Source organism: Pan troglodytes, chromosome 8 (assembly GCF_028858775.2).
Source record: "Pan troglodytes isolate AG18354 chromosome 8, NHGRI_mPanTro3-v2.0_pri, whole genome shotgun sequence".
Taxonomy (NCBI): domain Eukaryota; kingdom Metazoa; phylum Chordata; class Mammalia; order Primates; family Hominidae; genus Pan; species Pan troglodytes.
Genome location: NC_072406.2, coordinates 92,780,328 through 92,807,859, shown reverse-complemented (window position 1 = coordinate 92,807,859; position 27,532 = coordinate 92,780,328). Strand labels below are relative to the sequence as shown.

At 43.3% G+C, this 27,532-nt stretch overlaps 1 protein-coding gene across 2 annotated transcripts in view; it reads right to left on the bottom strand.

Moving 5' to 3' along the window:
- Positions 1–1,024: 1,024 nt before the first annotated feature.
- Positions 1,025–27,532, bottom strand: part of SH2D4B (SH2 domain containing 4B) — a 107,225-nt gene continuing 80,717 nt past the window's right edge. The window contains exons 7-8 of one of the 2 annotated variants that reach the window (XM_054659754.2): positions 12,093–12,313; positions 1,025–2,994 (exon numbers count right to left, since the gene is read on the bottom strand). In XM_054659754.2, the coding sequence (XP_054515729.2) occupies positions 2,902–2,994; positions 12,093–12,313 (314 nt within the window). In that variant the 3' untranslated portion in view covers positions 1,025–2,901. The remainder of the gene's footprint in view (positions 2,995–12,092; positions 12,314–27,532) is intronic. The other variant, XM_001153936.7, reaches the window with a different exon arrangement.

The following is a 27,532-nucleotide window of genomic DNA, read 5'->3' as shown; positions in this document are numbered from 1 at the left end:
AGGCAATGTTCACCTAATTTGACATAAGAAACTGTAGTCCAAAGAATACAGAAATTCATCTAGGATCGCAATTTAGTCCTGAGAATAATGATCAAAGGGACAAAAGGGGGACAAATGCCCCAGGCTCCCAGGTCTTCAAGCCCATGTTCCCCTCCTGGGGAACACTCTCCATAACCTCTCAGCTCATGCCCCTTAGATGGTCCCTAAAAATACTTCTGCCACACAAGGATCTCCCCAAATCTGTACTCCAAGTTATCCTTTCATTCCTTGAAATTTATTTTCCATTAAGTTGCATAGTGTTTTTTTTTTACAACTTCTCTTTCTAGTTATAGATTGTAAATTTTTCCTTTCCTGAGTCTTGGAGCTGACCAGCTGTTTTTTATTATATTTGTAGGGCTCAGGGAAAAAAAAGGCAACTCCTTTATATGAGAATCCTGACATTTATTAGCATAATAAAACTCTCAAGATGAAATTGCAGTTTTCCAGACAGTAATTTCATTTGCAGGACAACTTACAAGGGATTTATTTTAAAGCCAGGTAAAAAGGTAAAACCTAAAATATATGAGACATGCAGAAATTGCAGGCCCCAAATAAAATGAAATAAATGTGTTAGGGATGGAAAACCCAGCTGTTGTCTCTCACATATTAATTAGGGGTGACAGGAACAACAGCCCAGGGATTCAGGGTCTCAACCCATCTCAGTCTGCTTTCAAAGCTGCTGGGAGTTCTTGGAACAGAAGTTTCCTCCAACACCTTGAAAATCATCACATCATATCCCCTGATACATCATGGGCTAAGCACTAAGTTGTTATTGTTATTGTGGTTGTTGTTAGAAATACCTTTTTCATTTGGACAGAGCTTTCATGTTTATCATTTAACTAACCCACAAAAAAACCTAGTGACAGCCATACAGAAAACTCCCTTTTCAGTCATACCGAGGTTTACTGAAGTTAAATGACTTGGACAAAGTCACATAGTTGGTAAATCAGAGAGCCAAAACTAAAACATCATTCCTCTGAGTCCATAGAAATAAGGCAATTTTAATGATAATTTTAATGATAATCAATGAAGGCACATTAGAGTTCAGAAAGCAGATTCCTTCCATCATTTCACTATGCATGTAGCGAGACAGGCAGACCGGGGGAAGCCATGGAGCTGAGTGAGTTGCAAAATTGATATTATTGAACACTTCTGTATGATGGGTTCTTATCCTGGATTCCCCAAAAGACAGAGCCTGTGGCAAAAGCTTATGAGCTGCTACTTCATTCAGAAGTGCAATCCCAGAGCAACAGGAGAGAGCAGGGCAAGGCAGAGAAGAATTAAAAACGGGGGCAGCAGGGTGTCATACTGATCCGGCCACCACTTGGTTTCATCATGACTGGTTGCTCGATCTTACAGGACTGTCTTCTAAAAGACCATACAAACAGATGACTCTCAGAGGAAGACTCCTTCCTCCAGGAGGAAGAAGGAGGAAAAACGATCTACCAGCCTAGGACTCCCATTCATCCCAGATTCACCACATGGGGCATTCACTTCCCATCTCTTCTGTCTTATGCCTCTGCAGCAACGGGAGATGGGGCATGTGGCAAGCTACCATTGGCTTATGCTCACATGACACTGATCAACATAGGGAGGAAGAGCAGAACCCACGCAAAACTGGTTATAGTGCTGGTGGCTTGTGGTAGAGAAGTGACCAAGAATCTAAGGAATAGGTGAGGCAAGAGAAGAAGTGGGGCATAGATGTTTGATACAGCCATCAGGTAAAGTAAATCGTTCCCTAACATTCCTAGAATCCATTCATTCTTTTCCTCTCACCAAACACAATGCTGCAAGCATTATAATGCTAGTAAGTTCCAGGGTGAGGATATGAACCCAAGTCTTCTTGACTGTAAAGACTGTAATCTTCTCTTCATCATATACTACCTCTGTGTATATGGCCATAACTGTGGAACACAAGTATGCACCAACAGATACCATCACTGAGAGTTATCGAGGAGTTATTGGGTGACTCTTCTTGTTAATATAAGCAACATACTGAGATTAAGTTGACAAGGGAATTAAAAGGACAATGAGGACAGAGCTAATCATTGGAGCAACCTGCATAGAGAGGGCCACATCCCAGAGAGCAGAGGCCTCATCAGATTTCTAAAAACCATTCTTGCATTTATAACTCACCCCAGGTCTTGAAGACATCTGTAGGATTACATAAAACCATTGCAAAACCAAGGCCAAAATATGATTCAAAGATAAAGGCGAGTGGCAAAAGAAGAGGTTAAATAAGGAAGGCAGGACAGTGTCAATCAGCTGCTCTGGAAACTGGGGCTCACCTTAGATAATTCCAATGATAATATCAATGAGGGTAATAATGGAGATTATGAAAGATGCAGCATTTATGTCCTCCATAGAAATCCTTCATAATCTTCTATTATTGCCATGATTTTATAGAGTGGCGAGTAGGAAATAATTTACAAGAAACCACTGCTAATTTGTGTTGGAAAACTTTTAGAAGACATGCATTCATTCAACAAACATTTACTGAATGTCTACCATATGTTAAATTCAGGGTTCGGCACTGGAATTATTTTGGATTATTAAAACATGGTCCACGCACTGTAAGAGCTCGGTTTACAGAAGCCATGACAAACAGGCTTTGTCTTCTAAGGTCATAGCTAAGCTCTTCATGAAAGAGTTGCATGAGCTATTAGCAATTTCTGTCCTGATTGCTGGGATGAGACCAGTAGCCCTATGCCATAGATGTCATATCCCTTGAGACATATTAATCTACTTTTTCCTTTGGATAGTGGTGGATCTTCCAGAAGGCCATAGGATTTGAGATGAGAAGTTCTTAAGCTGAGTTCAAAAACAGGATACCAAAATGAATCCAATTGATAAGGAAAAAAATTATTCAAACAACAGATGGTAGTCTGGTGGGCTGTCCCTCTGTCCGCAGGGTTCCTGAAGTAACTCTCCTCCTGAAACAGTGATAATTTCCTCCTAAAACAGAAAAAAAAGGAAAATCCACTTATAATCAAGACAGGGAAATACACATCTATGAGAGAGAGAGAGTGGTTCAAGACAGAGAAACTAAGAATATGCATTTGTCTCCTCTCATTCAGATTTCTAGAAGTGACAGGAAAAAAGAGCTGCCTTTAAAAAGAAATAAATTCATAAAAAGTACTGGAAAAAAAAAACTTTGTCATCGACAAAGTGAAACATATTCAAGAATCCCTGAAAAACAAAAGACATGCAGGAGGGGCTTGTCAGAGGAGTCAATGTGGGACACCAGTTACAGCAAGCCGAGGAAGAGTTGAGGGACTCCAGTAGGTGTTTGCCTCAAGCAGGTCAGGGAATGAGGAGATGCACACAGTTCCTTGGAAGCCCCGAGAGACCCAAAAAGTTCAGACAGTCCCATGCCCAAAAGATGAGCCACTCACGGTCAACTCCAACCCCTACAGCATGAAGACACTGAATTTGGGAAACTAGACTGTATCCACTCATGATAGACAGAAAATTTTAAGTTGGAAGATCGCTTCATAGCCTAAAATTTATAGGCATTTAAGCAAAATTATAACCATAAAAGAAAGAGGCTGAACTCAACAATAGAAATGATTTCCAGGAAAATATCAAGTCTATAAAGCAAACAGAAGAGGCTTTAAGAGATGTGCATTAATCTCTCCTCAGCGGAATAAGAAATAAGTCATCCATGAAACGAGAATGGGCATTATTTAAAAAAAAAAAAAAAAGAACCACTTAAAGAACCTGGAAACCAAAAGCATGACCATTTAAATTAAAAGGAAAAAATTTCAGTAGAAGAACTGAAAAGCAGAATACTCATAACTAAAGAGCAATTCAGCAGCTGAAAGAAATGTCACATCAAAAAGAAAGACACATCCTAATAGAAAAATGGACAAAGAATACGAAAGGATGATTCACAGAAGAAATCCAAGTGGCCGTGAAACGTGTGAAAAGATCCTCAGCATCAGTGGTAATCAGACAAATGCAAACTAAACCACAGTAGATTGTCTGCCCATCTGATGGAGAAAAATGAAATGATTGATAGGCCCCAGTGTTGGCAGCAGTGCGGGGAAACAGCCGCATATAGTTTTGGCAGGAGACTGAACTGGCGCCATATTTTTGGAGGGCAATCTGGCAGATCTTTTCTAATTAAAATGTGCATACTCTTCTCTCCAGCAATTCCAGTTCCAGGACCCATCCTAGAGAAATACTGCACATGTATCCATAGTGACACACAGGGAAGTCTCTACAGCACTGTTCAAGATCATGAAAAATCAGAAGCCAGATAAGTGGCCATCAAAAGGAGAATGGGTAGTTAAACTGTAATATGCATCCATACCATGGAATTCCACATGGCATTTACAAGGTTTGGTATACTGATTAACATAGGAAGAGCTCATAGATATATCTGAATGACAGCCAGCATGTCCTGAAATTACAAGTGTCAGGTATATTGTTTCAGCACTTCACACAGTGATGTTTCATTAAAACCTTACAGTGACCCGAAGAGTTGATTTCTCATAAAAACATACATAAGTTTTTATGTTACTGCTCAGGAGATACTTAGATAAGATACATGGCAAATTGATAATCAAAGTAGAGGACAGAAATAGAGACTTGAAATGAATGAGGCTTTCACTTTGTATTGTATTTGATTTTTCTTAGAATGTAATCATGAACTAATTGTGTAATTAAAATTTTAATTGATAGAAGTTGGCCACCAGATCTCCACATTGGCATAAATGATATCTCTCCTTAGTGTTAGAAATGAAACTGTGAGTCTCAAAGGTTTTGATTTGGAAGAGAATAAAGATCTTCAGAGATCTCTGGTCTAGCCTTTCTCTGGAATCTGTCCTGAGTGAGGAGCATTTATCCTTTGCTTGAAACACTTCCAGGGACAAGGAGCTCATCATTGCTAAAGCAGCTTCTATTATACAGGAAAAGCAAACAATATGGTTTAGTGGAAAAAGTACATTCTTTAGAGGCAAACAGCCTGAGGCTTAACTCTTGGTCCTAACCATGAAAACTTAGCCCTGGTTTCCTAATCTGTGGAATGGGGTTAAGATGCCTCCCTCAGGCGTCTGCCATTGCTGGGCTTGAGTAGGTAAACAAAGTGGATGGGGAAGCTCGAACTGGGTGGAGCCCACCACAGCTCAGCAAGGCCTGCTGCCTCTGTAGACTCCACCTCTGTGAGCAGGGCATAGCTGAACAAATGGCAGCAGAAACTTCTGCACTTAAACGTCCCTGTCTGACAGCTCTGAAGAGAGCAGTGGTTCTCCCAGCATGGTGTTTGAGCTCTGAGAACAGACAGACTGCCTCCTCAAGTGGATACCTGACCCCTGTGTAGCCTAACTGGAAGACACCTCCCAGTAGGGGCTGACTGACACCTCATACAGGCAGGTGCCCCTCTGGGATGAAACTTCGAGAGGAAGGATCAGGCAGCAATATTTGCCGTTCTGCAGCCTCTGCTGGTGATACCCAGGCAAAGAGGGTCTGGAGTGGACCTCCAGCAAACTCCAACAGACCTGCAGCTGAGGGACCTGAGTGTTAGAAGGAAAACTAACAAACAGAAAGGAATAGCATCAACATCAACAAAAAGGACATCCACACCAAAACCCCATCTGTAGGTCACCAATATCGTAACCAAAGGTAGATAAAACCACAAAGATGGGGAGAAACCAGAGCAGAAAAGCTGAAAATTCTAAAAACCAGAGCGCCTCTTCTCCTCTAAAGGATCACAGCTCCTCAGCAGCAACAGAACAAAGCTGGAGGAAGAACGACTTTGACGAGTTGACAGAAGTAGGCTTCAGAAGGTCAGTAATAATAAATTTCCCTGAGCTAAAGGAGGATGTTTGAACCCATCGCAAGGAAGCTAAAAACCTTGAAAAAAGATTAGACGAATGGCTAACTAGAATAAACAGTGTAGAGAAAACCTTAAATGACCTGATGGAGCTGAAACTCATGGTGTGAGAACTGTGTGACGCATGCACAAGCTTCAATAGCCAATTCGATCAAGTGGAAGAAAGGGTATCAGTGATTGAAGATCAAATTAATGAAATAAAGCGAGAAGAGAAATTTAGAGAAAAAAGAGTAAAAAGAAACGAACAAAGCCTCCAAGAAATATGGGATTATATGAGAAGACCAAATCTACGTCTGATTGGTGTGCCTGAAAGTGACGAGGAGAATGGAACCAAGTTGGAAAACACTCTTCAGGATATTATCCAGGAGAACTTCCCCAACCTAGCAAGGCAGGCCAACATTCAAATTCAAGAAATACAGAGAACACCACAAAGATACTCCCCGTGAAGAGCAACCCCAAGACACATAATTGTCAGATTCACCAAGGTTGAAATGAAGGAAAAAATGTTAAGGGCAGCGGGAGAGAAAGGTCGGGTTAACCTCAAAGGGAAACCCATCAGACTAACAGCTGATCTCTAGGCAGAAACTCTATAAGCCAGAAGAGAGTGGGGGCCAATATTCAACATTCTTAAACAAAAGAATTTTCAACCCAGAATTGCATATCCAGTCAAACTAAGCTTCATAAGTGAAGGAGAAATAAAATACTTTACACACAAGCAAATGCTGAGAGATTTTGTCACCACCAGGCCTGCCCTAAAAGAGCTCCTGAAGGAAGCACTAAACATGGAAAGGAACAACCAGTACCGACCACTGCAAAAACATCCCTAATTATAAAGACCATCGATGCTAGGAAGAAACTGCATCAACTAACAGGCAAAATAACCAAATAACCAGCGAACATCATAATGACAGGATCAAATTCACACATAACAATATTAACCTTAAATGTAAATGGACTAAATGCCCCAATTAAAAGACACAGACTGGCAAATTGGATAAAGATCAAGACCCATCAGTGTGCTGTATTCAGGAGACCCATCTCACATGCAGAGACACACATAGGCTCAAAATAAAGAGATGAAGGACGATCTACCAAGCAAATGGAAAGCAAAAAAAAGCAGGGGTTGCAATCCTAGTCTCTGATAAAACAGACTTTAAACCAACAAAGATCAAAAGAGACAAAGAAGGCCATTACATAATGGTAAAGGGATCAATTCAACAAGAAGAGCTAACTGTCCTAAATTTATATGCACCCAATACAGGAGCACCCAGATAAAGCAAGCCCTTAGAGACCTACAAAGAGACTTAAACTCCCACACAATAATAATGGGAGACTTTAACACCCCCTGTCAATATTAGACAGATCAATGAGACAGAAGGTTAATAAGGATATCCAGGACTTGAACTCAGCTCTGCACCAAGCAGGCCTAATAGACATCTACAGAACTCTCCACCCCAAATCAACAGAATATACATTCTTCTCAGCACCACATCTCACTTATTCCAAAATTGACCACACAGTTGGAAGTAAAGCACTCCTCAGCAAATGTAAAAGAACAGAAATCACAACAAACTGTCTCTCAGACCACAGTGCAATCAAATTAGAACTCAAGACTAAGAAACTGACTCAAAACTGCACAACTACATGGAACCTGAACAACCTGCTCCTGAATGACTACTGGGTACCTAACGAAAAGAAGGCAGACATAAAGTTGTTCTTTGAAACCAATGAGAACAAAGACACAACGTACCAGAATCTCTGGGACACATTTAAAGCAGTGTGTAGACGGAAATTTATAGCACTAAATGCCCACAAGAGAAAGCAGGAAAGATCTAAATCAACACCTTAACATCACAACAAAAAGAACTAGAGAAGCAAGAGCAAACAAATTCAAAAGCTAGCAGAAGGCAAGAAATAACTAAGATCAGAGCAGAACTGAAGGAGATAGACACACAAAAAACCCTTCAAAAAATCAATGAATCCAGGAGCTGGTTTTTTGAAAAGATCAACAAAATTGATAGACCACTAGCAGGACTAATAAAGAAAAGAGAGAATAATCAAATAGACGCAATAAAAAATGATAAAGGGGATATCACCACCGATCCAACAGAAATACAAACTACCGTCAGAGAATACTATAAACACCTCTATGCAAATAAACTAGAAAATCTAGAAGAAATGGATAAATTCCTAGACACATACACCCTCCCAAGACTAAACCAGGAAGAAGTTGAATCACTGAATAGACCAATAACAGGCTCTGAAATTGAGGCAATAATTAATAGACTACCAACCAAAAAAAGTCCAGGACCACACGGATTCACAGCTAAATTCTACCAGAGGTACAAAGAGGAGCTGGTACCATTCCTTCTGAAACTATTCCAATCAGCAGAAAAAGAGGGAATCCTCTCTAACTCATTTTATGAGGCCAACGTCATCCTGATACCAAAGCCTGGCAGAGACACAACAAAAACAGAGAATTTTAGACCAATATCCGTGATGAACATCGATGGGAAAATCCTCAATAAAATACTGGCAAACTGAATCCAGCAGCACATCAAAAAGCTTATCCACCACGATCAAGTCAGCTTCATCCCTGGGATGCAAGGCTGGTTCAACATATGCAAATCAATAAATGTAATCCATCACATAAACAGAACCAATGACAAAAACCACATGATTATCACAATAGATGCAGAAAAGGCCTTTGACAAAATTCAGCAGCCCTTCATGCTAAAAACTCTCAATAAACTAGGTACTGATGGAACATATCTCAAAATAATAAGAGCTATTTATGACAAACCCACAGCCAATATCATACTGAATGGGCAAAAACTGGAAGCATTCCCTTTAAAAACTGGCACAAAACAGGGATGCCCTCTCTCACCACTACAATTCAATATAGTGTTGGAAGTTCTGGCCAGGGCAATCAGGCAGGAGAAAGAAATAAAGGGTATTCAATTAGGAAAAGAGGAAGTCAAATTGTTCCTGTTTGCAGATGACATGACTGTATATTTAGAAAACCCCATCATCTCAGCCCAAAATCTCCTTAAGCTGATAAGCAACTTCAGCAAAGTCTCAGGATACAAAATCAATGTGCAAAGATCACAAGCATTCCTATACACCAATAACAGACAAAACAGAGAGCCAAATCATGAGTGAACTCCCATTCATAATTGCTACGAAGAGAATAAAATACCTAGGAATCCAATTTACAAGGGATGTGAAGGACCTCTTCAAGGAGAACTCAAAACCACTGCTCAACAAAATAAAAGAGGACACAAATGGAAGAACATTCCATGCTCATGGATAGAAAGAATCAATATCATGAAAATGGCCATACTGCCCAAGGTAATTTATAGATTCAATGCCATCCCCATAAAGCTACCAACGACTTTCTTCACAGAATTGGAAAAAACGACTTTAAAGTTCATATGGAACCAAAAAAGAGCCTGCATTGCCAAGACAATCCTAAGCAAAAGAACAAAGCTGGAGGCATCACGCTACCTGACTTCAAACTATACTACAAGGCTACAGTAACCAAAACAGCATGGTACTGGTACCAAAACAGAGATATAGACCAATGGAACAGAACAGAGGCCTCAGAAATAACACCACATATCTACAACCATCTGATCTTTGACAAACCTGACAAAAACAAGAAATGGGGAAAAGATTCCCTATTTAATAAATGGTGCTGGGAAAACTGGTTAGCCATAAGTAGAAAGCTGAAACTGGATCCCTTCCTTATACCTTATACAAAAATTAATTCAAGATGGATTAAAGACTTAAACATTAGACCTAAACCCATAAAAACCCTAGAAGAAAACCTAGGCAATACCATTCAGGACATAGGCATGGGCAAGGACTTCATGACTAAAACACCAAAAGCAATGGCAACAAAAGCCAAAATAGAAAAATGGGATCTAATCGAACTAAAGAGCTTCTGCATAGCAAAAGAAACTACCATCAGAGTGAACAGGCAAGGGAGAAAATTTTTGCAATCTACCCATCTGACAAAGGGCTAATATCCAGAATCTACAGAGAACTTAAACAAATTTACAAGAAAAAAAACAAACAATCCCATCAAAAATTGGGCAAAGGATATGAACAGATATTTCTCAAAAGAAGACATCTATGCAGCCAACAGACACATGAAAAAATGCTCATCATCACTGGTCATCAGAGAAATGCAAATCAAAACCACAATGAGATACCATCTCATGCCAGTTAGAATGGTGATCATTAAAAAGTCATGAAACAACAGATGCTGGAGAGGATGTGGAGAAATAGGAACACTTTTACACTGTTGGTGGGACTGTAAACTAGTTCAACCTTTGTTGAAAACAGTGTGGCGATTCCTCAGGGATCTAGAACTAGAAATACCATTTGACCCAGCGATCCCATTACTGAGTATATACCCAAAGGATGATAAATCATGCTGCTATAAAGACACATGCACACGTATGTTTATTGCAGCACTATTCACAATAGCAAAGACTTGGAACCAACCAGAATGTCCATCAATGATAGACTAGATTAAGAAAATGTGGCACATACACACCATGGAATACTATGCAGCCATAAAAAAGGATGAGTTCCTGTCCTTTGCAGGGACATGGATGAAGCTGGAAACCATCATTCTCGCAAACTATCACAAGGACAGAAAACCAAACACCGCATGTTCTCACTCATAGGTGGGAAGTGAACAATGAGAACACTTGGACACAGGGCAGGGAACATCAGACACTGGGGCCTGTTGTGCGGTGGGGGGAAGGGGGAGTGATAGCATTAGGAGAAATACCTAATGTAAATGACGAGTTAATGGGTGCAGTAAACTAACATGGCACATGTATACCTATGTAACAAACCTGCAGGTTGTGCACATGTACCCTAGAACCTAAAGTATAATTAAAAAATGAATAAAATAAATAAATAAAAAGATGCCTCCCTCACAGATCTACTGGTAAGATTAAATAAGAGCATGGATGTAGAGCAATAGGATCAGTGCTTGACACAGAGAACGTGTCAATGTCCTCACATCCCCTCCCTTTCGCTTTCCTCTGTTAGAAGGCTCTTCCCAACACATAGAAATCGACCTTGATCCTGGTTAGTCCAGTTTCCAGGCAGTACTCCACACTCAGTGCCCGAGTATCTGTGAATGGGTGATTCTCCATGTGTATTATTCATAAGGTCAAGGGCTGTCCCTGAATTTCTAGGGACTTCCATGAAGAGACAAAGAGAAAGCAATACAAACCTAAGAGTCCCTATTATACCAAAACCCCAGTGAGACCGTCAAGTCATTCTGTGAAACCATCTATACCCACAAAGCTTGGTTAGATGTTGGACGCTGGAGCTACCACCACTCTGCCCCTCGGAATCCTTCGTCCTGCCCTTCCAGGTCACTGAGTTCCACCTCTGGCTTTCTCCCAGTTACTAATGATGCCAACGGCCACACGAACATAAACGTTGCTTCTTACTACATACACTGCTTGGAAGACAACATCTTTTCCAATATAGGGTCCATGGCAGGAGGACAAATAACAAAAAGAATGCTGAGAAACAAGACTTTCCATAAGCACTTCACAGTCACAAAGCGCTGCTCTGTACTTGACTTCATTTAATGCTCACAGGGTCCGAGCTAAGTATTATTCACATCCATTTGCCTGGCTAGGACGCTGACGTTTGGTGAGACTAAGGTGCTGGCTCAAGGTCACACATGTACTAAGTGGTTAAGCTGGAGTTCAAATAAGAGACATGGTAACTCCACCACTAGAAAAGCTTCTCTAATCACAGGGTTGCCTACTGCACTTCAGCTAACTCTCAGAAGCTGCTAGAGGTCTGGCTTGGAGGTCCTCATGAGAGACGTTCTTGGGAATGAGTTGGAGATGAGACCCAGGCTTGGAGAAAGGGATGATCATCCAGTCCTTGTGTTAACAGGAGGGAGCACTCAGGTACCCAAGGTGAGAAGAGGCCTGAGGACCAGGGTGAGAGGTGCCCGCATGCCCCAGAGAGTGAAGCAGAGAGCAGAACAGTGGGCCCTCGGGCCCCGTGTGGACAACCTCTGGTCTCTTCTGCCCTGATGCTCTACATCTCTGAGACCCTCCAGCCCCACTGCCCAGAGCCAGCAGCCTTGCTTCTCTTGCTCTAGCTCTCTCTTCAGCTCCAATTTCCACCAGTTCCCCCTCCCCCCCATTAGTATCCCTGTGAGGGATACCTTATGGAAATCAACGAGATCCGTGAGCGTTGCATGGCGATTGGGGTCCACTCCCAGGAAGCTGTAAAAATCCCCAGAAGCATCCACAAGAAAGTGTTTGAACCCTTTCTGCAGGCGGTAGGAGAGGGTGTAACCCCAGATTTTCTCACTGACCCGGACCAGGAATGCTCCCTCAGTCATGTTCTCCAGGAGAGCTTCTGCATCTTCTCGGCTAATAATTCCTGATTTAAAATAGAAAAAAACAAAAAAACACAGCAGGTTCTGCGACTGCCTCCCCCACGATTCTCCACTCCTCCCTGCCCCTCACCCTGTGGCTCAGTGCACATGCCATCCACACAGTCCAGGGTGGCAGGAAGGAAAGAGCCCCAAGGGCTGGCCAAGCACATGCCTCCTTCCACAGAGAGGGCATCTTGGCCCAGCGCCACCCGCTGTGAGCCTGGGGGCAGAGTTTCTACTAGGACGTGAGTTGAGCATGCTTTCTTCCACATTGAGCCAGGGTGATTTGGATTAATTGGGTAAGCAAGGAATTAGTAGTGAGCTGTGATTATAGCATTATTGATTATAAATATAAGTCAACAGGCTTGTGAAAAGCCTTAAGAGGCCTGCTTTAAAGACTAGTCCAGAATGGCTGCTGATGACTAACTCACTTATTTCTCTAGTACCATAAATAAGCACCTAAAAATAGGGGTTTCCCTTAAAAAGTAAAAAGACTTCTTCCAAATACCTGTGGACACCAGGCAAAAAGTTTCTTCATAGGGGCATAGAATCAAGCTTCACTTCAGCTCAGAGATCAAAACTTTCTAAGGACTTGCACTCCTACACAATGCGGTTTCATCACAATTTGGAATTCTGGTTGGCCTTGGAGTCGTTAATATGCTGGTAGCAATCCCCTGAAATGCTCTCAGGAAGCCGCTGTCATCTGGGTGATATAGGAGGGGTGATGTAGAACAGGTTCCAGAGGCAAGTAGGTGGGAAGAGGAGGGGAAGCCAGAAGACCTGGATTACCCCCACCCCCGACCTCTGCCAACCTGGCTATGGAATTTTCAGCCAAGCCCTCAAGGTCTCCAGTGTCCTTTGACATTTAGATGATCATAACCCAAATACTTAGAAGGTATGTTATGACTTTCAAGTTGAATAAAGTATTCAAACTCATTTCATACATAGAGAATAGCTGTGGAGATGCTGGATCCTGTTAGCATCTGTTATTCTGGAGGAGAGGTGAATTGCAACACATTGTCCCTTTGCTCACCCATGGACTTACCCTTTCCACACTATCGGTGATAGGCATGGGGACAGAGTGGCTGGGCTGCCCATCTCCATGACCCTGAGAGGCTCAGCACACCTGTGACTTCTCCCCAATCCCCGAAGCCACTCTCGAGCGAGCCGCAGTCAGGCTCCCCTCCCATCACTCTCCTGCCTCACAGGGCACACTCGAGACTTCCCTTGTGCCCAAGGCATAGGACACAGAGGCAACCACACTGCCAAATGCTGCACCCTTTAAAGACAATTGGCGCAACCAGGGGCCATCTATTTCCTCCTTGCCCAGGATTTACAGCAAGAGGCATCCAAGCCAGCCACCCCTCCCCAGCCAAGCTCTACAAGCAGAAAAGGAAGAAGAGTAAGACAAGGAAGGAAGTGAGGAGCCCTTTCGCCACAGGACACCTGAAAAATAAACACTGGCCCATGCAAGAGGGAGGATGCACCCCGCTGCTTCCCCCCAGAAGGCCTTGGGGGCTTCATGCAAAAAAGTAGGGACAGACAAAAGAGGACCGGAAGGGAAAGTCCAGGATCCCTCAAAAGTTGGCACTGTCCTTCACCTACCTCCCTGCCCCAACACCAGAACACCCGGGCCCTAAAAGAGGCTGCAGCAGGGAGATAAGTAAGGGGGGCCAGACGCAGGGCCAGGGCCTAGGAGGAAGAGGGACCAGAAGATGTCACCCTCATCCCCACTCCAAGCACCTCAAGCTGATATGGTAGCGGGGCTAGGGTTGGAGAGGAGGGGAGTGTTACTAGGGTGGGAGACTACAGTCAAATTATATACGATTCAACTTTTTTTCTTTTAAACAAGTATCTTTATTGTAACGTTTATTACTTTTTCATTGATGAATAAAAATTATATATATTTATGGTGTACATGACATTTTGATATATGTATGCACTGTGGGATGGCTAAATCAATCTACTTAAGATTAACATACGCTTTACCTCACATATTTTTTGTGGTAAGAACACTTAAAAATCTACCCTCTTGGCTGGGTACAATAGCTCACACCTGTAATCTCAGCACTTTGGGAGACTGAGGTGGGAGGATCACCTGAGCCCAGTAGTTCAAGATCAGCCTGGGCAACATAGCCCATGTTGTTGTCTCCACACTTTTTGTGGAGACAACTATCTCCACAAAAAAATTAAAAATAACTTGGGCATGAAGATGCTACACCTACTTGGGAGGCCGAGGCAAGAGGATCATTTGCACCCAGAAGTTCGAGGCTGCAGTGATGTGTGATCATGCTACCATACTCTAGCCTGGGTGACAGAGCAAGACCCCGTCTCAAACAAACAAACAGAAACTCTCTTGGCAATTTTCAAGTATATAATATATCATTAATTGTAGTTACCAAGCTGTACAATAGATCTCTTGAACTTATTCCTCCTGTCTAAATGAAATTTTATGTCCTTTGACCAACATCTCCCCAGTGCCTGCCTCTCCCAGCCCCGGTAACCACCATTCCACTTTCTGCTTCTGTAAGTTCAATGTTTTTAGATTCCACATTTAAGTGAGATCATGAGGTATTTGTCTTTCTGTGCCTGACTTATTTCACTTAGCATAATGTCCTCTAGGTTCATCCATGTTGTCACAAATGACAGGATTTCATTCTTTTTAAAGGCCAAATACTATTCCATTGTGCACATACACCACATCTCTTTATCCATTCAACTGTTAATAGACATTTAGGTTAGGCCTGGTGTGGTGGCTCATGCCTATAATACCAGCACTTTAGGAGGCCAAGGTGGGAGGATCGCTTGAGCCCAGGAATTCAAAACCAGCCTGGGCAACATAGCAAGGCCCTGAATCTACAAAAACATAAAAAATTAGTTGGGCATGGTGGCACATGCCTGTGGTCCCAGCTACTCAAGAGGCTGAGGTGAGAGAATCACATGAGCCCAGGAATTCAAGGCTGCAGTGAGCTATGATCATGCCACTACACTCTAGCCTGGAAAACAGAGCAAGGCTCTATTTCAAAAATAAATTAATAAATAAACAAACACTTCCATTGATTCCCTATCTTGGCTATTGTGAATAATGCTACAATCAACATGGCAGTATAGATATCTCTTCGACATACTGATTTCATATCCTTTGAATAAATACCCAGTAATGGGGTTGCTGAGATTATGGGGTACTTCTATTTTAATTTGTATTTTCATGCTTTAAGAGAATGTGCAAGGGGTCTCTTTCCTCCAACACTTGCCAACACGTTATTTTGTGGACTTGACTTTTAAAATGCCAAAACGACCAGTAATACCAAAGTGACGATGTTATGTGTCTCACCCACCTAAAACCCTTGAGCAGCTTCCCCTGACTTCCAGCAGAGCCCAGGCTCAGGCACAGCAGACAGCAGGCTCTATGCCCCGCCTCAACCTACCCCTCTGGGCTCATCGCACTGTTTGGTACTGGCTGCTCCCCACAAGCCGACCTTGGACTGAGGCCACATCCCAGCCCCCTTCACTCCAGCTGACCCTGACTCCTCATTGAAAGCCCCATCCTCTTCTCTCCCCAGAATCATGGGCTACGGGCAGCCTACACTCTACCTTTGTGCAAGTTAGGAAAAGATGACCTGAGTAACTGAATTAGAAAAATGTGCCTCTCTGGGCCAAAACCACAAAGCCTATAGCTTGATTGGGAAAGGCAGTGCCTGCACATCAATCCTCTGTTCTCCCCAACTATCCCCACCCCTCAGGTCCCCCAGTTCAGTGTGCAACCTGCTCAGCTGATCAGGAAATCCTTTATCTCCCAGGAGACTGTCATGGATATCCCACATTTGGGTTTTCACAACATCCTGCCAAAACCCCACAGTAGATTAGTAAATAGGCTGTGAGCCGCTCAAGGCTGGGGCCTGTGGCTGCCATGGGAGCAAGCAGCTCAGGCCTCCCTCCAAGACAGAGACCTGTTGCTGGGAGCAGCATCATGCCCTTCAGGATCCTCCATGGGGTCATGTTCTCCCTAGGGTGCTTCCAGTCAAGGGCAGGGGGCACAGGGGTACTAGAGCCACCATTCCTACCCAAAGCAAGATTCCTCTAGCAGGCAGTCTTTGCTCTGGGGCTCTCAATCAGCCTGGCCAAGATTTTTCTCTGAGCTGTACTCCAGGAGCAGGCTCACTTACCAATCATCCTTCTTCCCTCTCTCCCTCCACAGGTGTCAGATGTGTACCGTGTTCTGAAGACTCCCCCCACCTTCTCCAGCACCCTCCCCCTTTGTCCTTCACAGGCATTTCCTCCAATCAGTCTTTCCTCTTCTGCTTCATGGAAGACCTGACGGACACAGACAACTCATCTTTACATCCTCCATGCCTGGGACATTGGCAGGGATTCTGCAGCAGTGATGAAGAGCATGGACACAAATCATAACCCGGGACTTGTTCCATGGGTGGCCTTGAGAGCAGGTGACTTCAACCTCTCTGAAACCGAGTTTGAGGTCCTCATCTATTAAGTGGTATTGATATTAATAGCTATGTCTTAAGGCTGTTTGAGAATTAATAAGTTAATGCATGAATACGTTTAGCACGGTGCTTAAAAATCACAATAAATATCTAATACAATATAACTAGCTGCATTGGATGCACTAAGTATTCTACACATGTGTTAGTGCTGCAAACTGCCTGGTGCTGGTAGCTGCAATGGTCATAGGACTGTCAGGCTGTGTCCCCCACCACAACCCCTGACACACACACACTCAATTCTCTCAAACATAGGCTGCTGAAGGTGACATCAGCACCATAAACTTAGCTGGGCCATTTCTGGGAGACTGTCTAGGTCTCTGTGAATCCTGCCTCCTTTTTGATATTGCTGATATAGTTTGGATGTGTGTCCCCTCTAAATCTCATGTTGAATTATAATCTGCAGTGTTGGAGGTAGGGCTAGTGGGAGGTGATTTCTCACAAATGGTTTAGCACCATCCCCTTGATGCTATCCTCAGGATAGTGAGTGAGTTCTTGTGAGATCTGGTTGTTTAAAAGTCTGTAGGATCTTCCCCCTCACTCTCTCTCTCTTGCATCCCCTCTCGCCATGTGATATGCTGGCTTCCCCTTTGCCTTCCACCATGGATAGGAAGCTTCCTGAGGCCTCATTGGAAGCCGAGCAGATGCTAGGGCCGTATTTCCTGTACAGCCTATAGAACTGGGAGTCTATTAAACCTCTTTTCTATATATTAGTAAGTTACCCAGTCTTGGGTATTTCTTTTTCTTTTTCTTTTTTTTTTTTTTTTTTTTTTTTTTTTGAGATAGAGTCTCGCTCTGTCACCCAGGCTGGGGTGCAGTGACACGATCTCGGCTCACTGCAACCTCCACCTCCCAGATTCAAGCAATTCTCCTGCCTCAGGCTCCTGAGTAGCTGGGATTACAGGCATGCGCCACTATGCCTGGCTAATTTTTGTATTTTTAGTAGAGACGGGCTTTCACCATGTTGGTCAAGCTGGTGGTGGTCAAACTCCTGACCTCATGATCCACCCGCCTCAGCTTCCCAAAGTGCTGGGATTACAGGCATGAGCCACCACGCCTGGCCGGGTATTTCTTTATAGCAATGCAAGAATGGCCTAATACATTTGCCTAGAAATCAAAATTGCAATTTGGCACAAAACCAAAGGTAATATAACCTCATAGTTCAGGATAGCAAACAGCATTCCATAGAAAACCCAACCCCTCAAGAGAATTAGCATAGGATGCTTGCAAGGAGAATCTATGTTTTCCTTCCCCATTCACTTTGCCCTCTGTATAAGTCCGTTTTCACGCTCCTGATAAAGACATACTTGAGACTAGGCAATTTAAAAAAGTTTATCGAACTTACAGTTCCACATGGCTGGGGAGGCCTCACAATCATGGCAGAAGGCAAGGAGGAACAACTCACATCTTACGTGGATGGCAGCAGGCAAAGAGAGGAGCTTCTGTGGGGAACCTCCCCCTTATAATACCAACAGATCTCATGAGACTTATTTGCTATCACGAGAATAGCACAGGAAAGACCTGCTTCCATTACTCAATTACCTCCCACTGGGTCCCTCCCGAACACGTGGGAATTCAAGATGAAATTTGGGTGGGGACACAGCAAAACCATATCACCCTCTGATCTCTCTCTCCCCCTGGATTGCCTCTCAGCCAACTGCAGAGGGTCTGGGAATTAAGCATGAATCATCACCCACCTCTGCTTCTTCTGAGCACCCTACAACCTCCTGGCTGAGGAAACAGGGGAAGGCCCTACCTCACCCCTTCCAGCTGGGGAGCTAGCACACTGTCCGAGTCCTTGAAACTTCCTCACTCTGCTAATGACTGGGCCTGGCTAAGGGATGCAGCCTAACCAGCCAACGCTCCAGGGTGACAATTTTAGAATGAATATTGGAGAATGCAACTGAAGATTGATTCTGAGCCAGTTCTCATTCCCAGACAATGGTAAACATTGTTTTTCCTATAGTTTCCAGGAACATTTTCTCTCCCCGCTTCCTTCCTTTTCTTCCTTTTCTCCTTCCTCCCTTTAATAAATATGTATGAAGCACCATCTAGAAGCCGGGCCCCAAACTTGGCACCTGGGAGTCAGCAGTGAATGAGACACAGTTCTTGCCTTCTAGAAGCTCTGACTCTGGACAGAAATGAAGATTGATGGGAATTTTGTAATATAAAAATAAAAGGCTAACTGTGAGCAATGGTGATAAAGGCCACATAAGCTATTGGCTCAGGCACTGTGGCAGCACCTAAGGGAGGCACCCCACCCAGTTCTGGAGCCCAGCGGCGGAAGTGATGTTTAGACTGAGTCCAGAAAGGGACAAGAGGGGGCAAGGCAAGGAGGGAAGATTGCAAAAGTCATTAGCAAGTGGCTCTTTGTGGCTGGAGGGAGGGCTAAGCTGGGAGCTGGGCAATGGCCAGAGGTGTACGATAGGCAGCAGTCAAGCTCCAAAGGGCTCTCCATACCATTGAAAGGATTAATTCTGAGGGCAGCGGACAGCCACTGATGTTTCCTATACAGAAGAAAGATAGAAGAATGTTCAAGTGTGGAAAATGGATTGAAGGATTACGGTTCAGAGCCAAGGATTTCAGCTCAGTGAGGGCTTCCTCACTTAAGAATTGCTTCATGGCTACATTTCACAGTGTACCATTGATATCTGGCTCTCTGACCCCTACCCTCCCAGAAATGGCTTCCATTTTGACGCACAGAGGTTAAACGACACACTCAGGCTCCTGTGAGACGCTTATGTCACAGCCAGCATTAGGCACGATCTGGGGCCACTGTGACCCTTCTCCTTTGGTCTTCCTATCAACCCTGTTATAACCAGTTCACAACTGAGGACACTGAATGTCAGGAAAAGAAGGGATTCACCCAAAGTCACAGGGCTTAATAGTCACAGAGAATCTATTAAGTGGTGGAGGCGGATCTGAACTCAGGTCCTCGGACTCCAAGTCCAGTGCTCTCTCTGTTCTATACCATGTTGTCTCATGCAAAGGATGGTAAATGCTGTGAAATAAACAAGAAGGAAGAGGTTGAGAAATCAGGGAAGGCTCTGTGGAGGCACTGAATGGGAATGTGAGGTGGGCCTTGAAGGCCGGATAGATTCTGTGTAAGCAGTGAGGGGTAGTAATGAGGTGTGAGGGAGAGAAGGGACAAGATGAGTGAAAAGTCAGAATGAAGACCAGGCATGACACATCCATGGGGCATTTATATAAATCTAACATGAGAGAAGCTTAATCTAAATCTCAGGAGATTAAGACACATGGCAGATGGAATGGGAAGTCTAACATATATAGAATCCGAGTCCCACAGGAGAGGAGAGGAGGCAACATTTTAAGAGTGAATAGTTAACAATTATCACAGACACATACTATAAAACTATGCAAAGATATTCAATTCTTCTTTTGTCAACCAGACAGAAAATGCAAATCACTACAAAGAATAAATAATTAGCCTTACAGCGGACTTCTCAGTTGCAACCATAAAAGCCAGAGAACAATGGAATAAAAGTTTCAGTATGCTGAGAGAAAAATAACTGTGTTTAATGAAACTACCTTTCAAGGAAAAGAACAAAATAAAAAATCTTCAGAAAATAATTTGAGCTGGCTGATTTCTAAAGGAAATTCTAAAGGATGTACTTCAGGAAGAAAAAAAAAAATTATCCTGGATAGAAAATCAGAGATACCGGAACAAATGATGAGCACAGATACTGCAGGTCAACCTAAAAAAGTTGACTTACAAGACAATAATAATAATGGATAATTTGAGGTTTTGAAAAAGATGGAACTATAATACTAGACAATATCTTAGCAGTAGGGAGTAGGAGTTTCAAAAGTTTGTTTAGGGTGAGAGTAAAGATATATAGAGTCAGCCTTCCCTGTCTGTGGGCTCTGCATCTGCAGATTCAACCAAGTACAGATCAAAAATATTCAAAAACAGGCCGGGCATGGTGGCTCACACATGTAATCCCAGCACTTTGGGAGGCTGAGGTGGGCAGATCACTTGAGGTCAGGAGATTGAGACCAGCCTGGCCAACATGGTGAAACCCTGTCTTTACAAAAAAAATACAAAAATTAGCCAGGCATGGTAGTGCAGGCCTGTTGTCCCAGCTACTCAGGAGGCTAAGGCAGGAGAATCGCTTGAACCCGGGAGGTAGAGATTGCAGTGAGCCAAGATCACACCACTGCACCCCAGCCTGGGCAACAGAGTAAGACTCTGTCTCAAAAAAAAAAAAAAAAAGAAAAAAAAATTCAAAACCAAAAATGAATAAACAACAAGAAAACAATTTTAAAAATACAAATAAAAAGAATACATTACAACTATTTACATAGCATTTACATCATATTAGGTATTATAAGTCATCTAGAAATAATTTAAAGTGTAGAAGGATATGCATATGTTTTATGCAAATGTTATGCCATTTTACATAAAGAACTTAAGCATCTGCATATCTTGGTATCCACAGGGGTTCCTGGAACCAATCCCCCAAAGAAACCAAGGGACAGCCGCATTAACTTTAGAATCTGCTAAGTGTACATATTAAATCGTCTAAATTAACCACTGGAAGATAGACATTGAGAGTGGTAAAATCTCCAAATAACAGAGGTGGAAAAATGGAATGAGAAAAAAAAACTTTCTCAATGAAGCATGAGAAAAGCAAATAACTGAAAAATAAATACACTGTGACTCCATTTATATTAGGTTGAAAAGCTCACAATGCTAAACATTTGGAGATTAATATATAGCAATAAATGAAGCAAAGAAATAATGGACAAAATATTCAGCATAGGGATCATATCTGTTAAAAAGAGGTTACAATGGAGAGAAGCACACAGGTGAGGGCTTTAGGATTTGGTGCTGCTCCCACTTAAGCTTTCTTTATGCCCTTCACATATGTATATACATACATGGTAAGTATTCAATATTTAATATTAAAAATATTTTAATATTGTTGTTCTGCAGCTTCTCACACATTACTGCTATGGCATTCATTCAAAATTGATCAATGTCCTTTGGAGGCAGTGCAGGTTACCACCTAGAACAACAGAGTCACGAATCAGTTTTCGATTTCCATGCTGGTTGTCTGTGTCCCTGAAGTATAGTTCTCAGCCTTGGCTGATGCCCAGGTCCCACTTAGAGCGAGTTTGGTTAATTCATCTGGGTTACATCAAGCAGTGGTATGGTTGAAAACATTCTCAGTTGATTCTAACATGTAGCCAGGTTTGAGACTCTGGGCTAGAAAGTCAGTAGTCTTGCAAGCCAGGAATGGCAGAGATATAAAAAGTGACTCTCACATTCTAGAAACTCCCTCTATATTCAGAGCAATACTTAGAGATCTGAACATAGTTTTATAAACCTATTCTAGAGGGGATATAGGATAGGTCCTATGAAGGTCCCTGCCAGACAGGAAAGAGAAGGAAAGAGCGTTTTCTAGGCTAGAGCTGGGAAGAGGCAGAGAAGAACTGGAGGAGCTGTCCTTAATCCCTCTTCTGCAACCCACACCCCAGAAGGTCTGAGAAGGTAGCTGAAAGCAGAATGTCCTGTACCCCAGTTTCTGTTGGAGAGTCTAGCAATTACCCTGTGCCTGCATAATGTAGCCCCAGCTAAGCAGAAATGGTATGTGTAGAGAGAGAAGTCTAAAGATGGTGATTCCCAGCCTCACCAAGTTCCAGTGAGGAATGGAGGGGATCCAGGAGTTCTGCCACATTCTAGAGTGGGATTTGGAGCGCACAGGTAGAGCAACCCTCATATACGGCTGGGGGAGTGGAAACTAGATCAGCCTTCCGAGAGCCATCAGCCCCCGTCGTTAAATAAAGTACACTCCAGCCCAACAACTCCACTGCTGAAAGACACTGCACAGGTCCATAAGGATCCAATGCAAGGAACTAAATGATTAATTGTAGACAATCTGGGTTTCCACGACTTGGGGAGTAGATCAGTGAAATTAGGCGGATACACCCAGTGGAATACTGTACAGCAGTTGGAAATAATACAACAGAGCCACACACAGCAGGCATCTAACGGCATGATGCTCAGTGAGATAAGTAAACACAAATGATATTTAAAGCACCTCACAATTCATGTAAATATAGGTAAGTATGGGGTAAGGGGAGTAGATTCTGGGAAGATGGCTACAGGGGCAGCAACATCATTTTAAAATCTCTCCAAATCTCCAAATAAGAACAGGCAGTGCAACTAAAGAACAAAACCGGAAGTCCATAGACTAGGTTTATAACAAATTAGGTCATGAGATATCCCCACGAGCCTTGCTATGGTCTGTGCCCATAAAAATTCATATGTTGACATTTAGTCACCAACATAATGGTATTAACAGAAGGGGTCTTTAGGAGATAATTAAGTAGTGAGGATGGAGGGCTCATGGATGGAATTAGGCTCCTTATGAAGCAGCAGGTTCATTCTCTTCTACCTTTATGCTGTGAGGGAACACAGCATTCAAGGTGCCATCTTCAAAGCGAGGACTGAGCCCTCACAGACACCAAACCTGCCTATGCCTTGATCTTCGACTTCCCAGCCTCCAGAACTGTAAGGCAATAAATTTCTGTTCTTTATCAATTATCCAGTTTCGGCCAGGCACGGTGGCTCACGCCTGTAATCCCAGCACTCTGGGAGGCCGAGGCAGGCGGATTGCCTGAAGTCAGGAGTTCGAGACAATCCTGGCCAACATGGCAAAACTCCGTCTCTACTAAAAATGCAAAAATTAGCCGGGTGTGGTGGCACACGCCTGTAATCCCAGCTACTCGGGAGGCTGAAGCAGGAGAATCGCTTGAACCCGGGAGAGGAGGTTGCAGTGAGCTGAGATCACGCCACTGCACTCCAACCTGGGTGACAGAGTGAGACTCCATCTCAATAAATAAATAAACAAAACAAACAAAATTAGCCAGTCTCAGGTATTCTGCTATAACAGCTCAAATGGGCCGAGAAAACCCCAAATACAAATGGTGGTAGGAATAAACCACTAACACAAGACCTTCATGATACCAATGTCTATACGGGAGAAAGAAGAAATAAACAACAAGGGTGGCTAATGGATCCAAGAGCAGTCAACAGAATTCACTGGAAAGCAGGAGACCAACTGAGAGTGGCAGCTAAAAATAGGGAGAGTTCTGCCCTCCCCAACCCTGGGTGAGTGCAAGGAGCCCACCATGAGTCCCTCCAGGGCCACCTGCCACCACTGTGAGTGAAATAAAAATTGAGCAAAATACAGGCAAATAGAGGAAAGAAAGAGAAAGTATAGACCCATGGGGAAGGGACAGAGCCTGGAGACTTCAGAAAGCAAGCTGCCCTGTTTGGGAACACTACACAAAAACTACACAAGCAGCAGCTCCGTGGAGTTAGAAATACTTTCCTGGCCCTCGTTTAACTGCAAAAATTCAGGAAAACTAATTTCATGTAAAACTTAGCCACAGAAAATCATCGAGGTCAAATCACATATGACATCATCATATGAAAAAGTAAGGAGCAGAACAACTTCCCTATAAGGTGATATATACACAATGTATACATAAGAACCCTTTCAACAGATACATGTGAAGCCTATCAGAATGGCTGCTTATTGGAGAGGAAAGGGAATGAAAATGAAGGAGAATAAGTAAATTAATAAGAAATAGCCTGTGTCTTCTGATGATAATAAGCCATGGGGGTGGGCAGGGGAGGGATGGCTGATGAACTCAACTCTCAGCACTTAGGACTTCTTAAAAGGTAGAAATAATTAAAAATGGTCCAGCTCCCCAAGTGGCCACAAGAAAAAAGGCAAGATTCAGCTGGGCGTGGTGGCTCACACCTGTAATCCCAGCACTTTGGGAGGCTGAGGTGGGAGGATCATGAGGTCAGGAGATTGAGACCAGCCTGACCAACATGGTGAAACCCCATCTCTACTAAAAATACAAAAATTAGCCAGGCGTGGTGGTGCACACCTGTAATCCCAGCTATATAGCAAAGAGACCCCAGAAAGAGTCAAGGTAGGGCCAGGTCATGTTTAGGGGATGATCACTGCAGGGAAGGGGACCCTCAGACCCCTGCTGTGCTGGAAATCAGACCAGCCTTCCACCAGCTGTGGACCATCAGCAGTAGATGTGCTAAAACAGGACAAGGCCCATAGATGAGCCACTGACCAGGGCCTTTCTTTGGCATCCTCCCAAGGCTGTGAGCTCTCCCTATACCCAGATGACATTTGACGAAGGCAAATGACATTGGAGAGACCCATCAAGCAAGGAGAAGCAGAACTCTGAGCTTAAAATGATTGAATATTTGCTAGAAAATCACAGTTAAACTGAGACTCTTACACCAGAGATAGGATTATCTTTAATGGGAAATTTTAAGTTATTTATTTTTAGTCATCAACAGGAAATGTAGGCCCAAAGTAAGATGAGATCACTTATAAAAACAAGTAAATAAGAAGCTCCATCTGTTGCACTTCCTCCTAGAAAAAATTTAAGTCTGAAGGAGATGTAGATAAAAATATAGACGTAGTTTCTCAACACTGCTGACATTTTGCCTGTCCCGGGGGGCTGCCTTGTGCACCGCAGGATGTTTAGCAGCATCTCTGGCCTTTACCTGCTAGATGCCAAAAGCATCTCCCAGTTATGATAATCAAATGTGTCTTCAGATATTGTCAAATGTCCCCTGGTGGCACAGTCACCCTGTTGAGAACCACTTACATGGACATAGACCATTAATCTCTTAAAAACGTTAACAACTGAATAAAAAGAAAAGTTATAGAACAAGAAAACTGTAGTGTATGGTATAATTTATGCAAGAAACATAGCTTCCATAAGAGTTTATTTAAAAATTATCAAAATTTTGCAAACATAAGATCTCTGAGAACAAGAATTTTGTGGGTTTTTCCCCTACTATATTTTCATGTCTAGAACAGTGTCTGGAACTTAGGCCCTCAATAAAGAGTGTTGAATAAATCACTGAGTAATTAGAATTACAATCCCATAACTAGCATTTATGGAATCCTGGCATTATGTTAACCACTGTGCTGAGAGCTTGATAAGCCCTAGCTCATTCAATCCTTGTAACAATTCTTTGAGGTAGATACTTTTATTCTCCCCATTTTTGTAGAGTGGAAAATCAGGCTAAGAGAGACTGAGTTACTTGCCAAGGTCTTGTAGCTAATAAATGGCAGAGCTGGGATAGGGAGGCAGCATTCTTTTAAGTCAGTCATATTCACAAGGCTTGTACTCTTATTAGACAGTAAGCAACCTGTCCTCCCCAGGTACAACCCACATCCAGATTCTACATCCAGAGCCTTTGTATTGCTCTGTTCTCGCACTACTATAAAGACTACCTGAGAATGGGTAATTTGTGAAGAAAAGAGGTTTAATTGACTCACAATTCCACAGGCTGTACAGGAAGCATGGCCATTTTCCATGACCTTCATGGCTGGGAGGCCTCAAGAAACTTATAATCATGGCAGAAGGGTGAAGGGGAAACAAGCACATCTTCACATGGGGGCAGGAGAGAGTGAAAAGGAAGGTACCACACACTTTTAAACAACCAGATCTCATGAGAATTCACTCATTATCATGAGAACAGCAAGAGAGGGAACCGCCCCCCATGATCCAATCACCTTCCACCAGGTCCCTCTCCCAACATTGGGAATTACAATTCAACATGAGATTTGGGTGGGAACACAGAGCCCAACCATATCAGCCTTCCATGCACAATGACCTGGAGAATGTGTGGGCAAGGTGTGGATTTGTATAACCTGTTCCTGCCACAAAGCCTACGGAAGTCTCTCAGCAGACTGCTGTTTTGGATGAGCCAAGATATCATTTCCAAGTCCTAACCAATTTTAAGGCTGACCACAGTTCAAGAAGCAATGCCCAAAGAAGCCTAATGTGGAGGATAAGGAGTGGCTGCAAACATCTGCAAAACGGAAGAGTGCCCAGACTCCAGGACAGAGTCTTTTCAGTTTGGGTAGATCCATCCCCAAGGACAAAGAGATTAAATATACTATCCTGTTGAAAGCTGGTGCTAAAGCCAAACAAAGCAATTTCCAATCATCTCTCTGCCACTATGGCCTGATCTTGAACAAGTAAATCTCTCTTAAGTGGTCAGATGGAATTACATTAGTATCACCCACAGTTACTGGCCATATTAAGTGAAACAATCCCAGGAGGACAATGGATGATAGGACCACAGTGGCTGCTGCAGCCAGGCCTTGGCCTAAGCCACAAAGTCCAAGGGTCAGTGGCAGAAGTGAATTAAGTGGCAGAGTTATAATTAAGGGAACTGAGGCAGAAGCCCAGCATTTAGATTGGGGGCCTTGATGGAGACTTCAGGAGAGACACATTTGGGCCCATCTGCAGGTGTCCAGAGCTCCTCTGGGCCCAAGCACCTGAGGCTGCCATACTGACCATAGCACTCCCGGTTGGGCCTCTGTAGAACAGGACAGGGCTGTGACACAGGGACAGAGATCCTTCAGGGTAGCTACCCTCTCTCCCATGGTTACAGGCTGCAGTGAGTAAAGATGAGAAGGCAGGGAATGCAGAAGAGCTGAGGAACACTGGCCTGACAAACAAGTCCAGGCTTGCTTTCACCCTTCCTGCGCCAGCACTGACTATCACAGGCAGGCCACTGCAGCCCCGCTGGCCCCACCTCAGTGGGGCCAACAGTGCCTAACTCCTCTGTTACTACACCCTGAGCACAAATCCCGGTGCATCCTTCCTGACACCTCCCCTATTCGTCTCCCTGAATTCCAT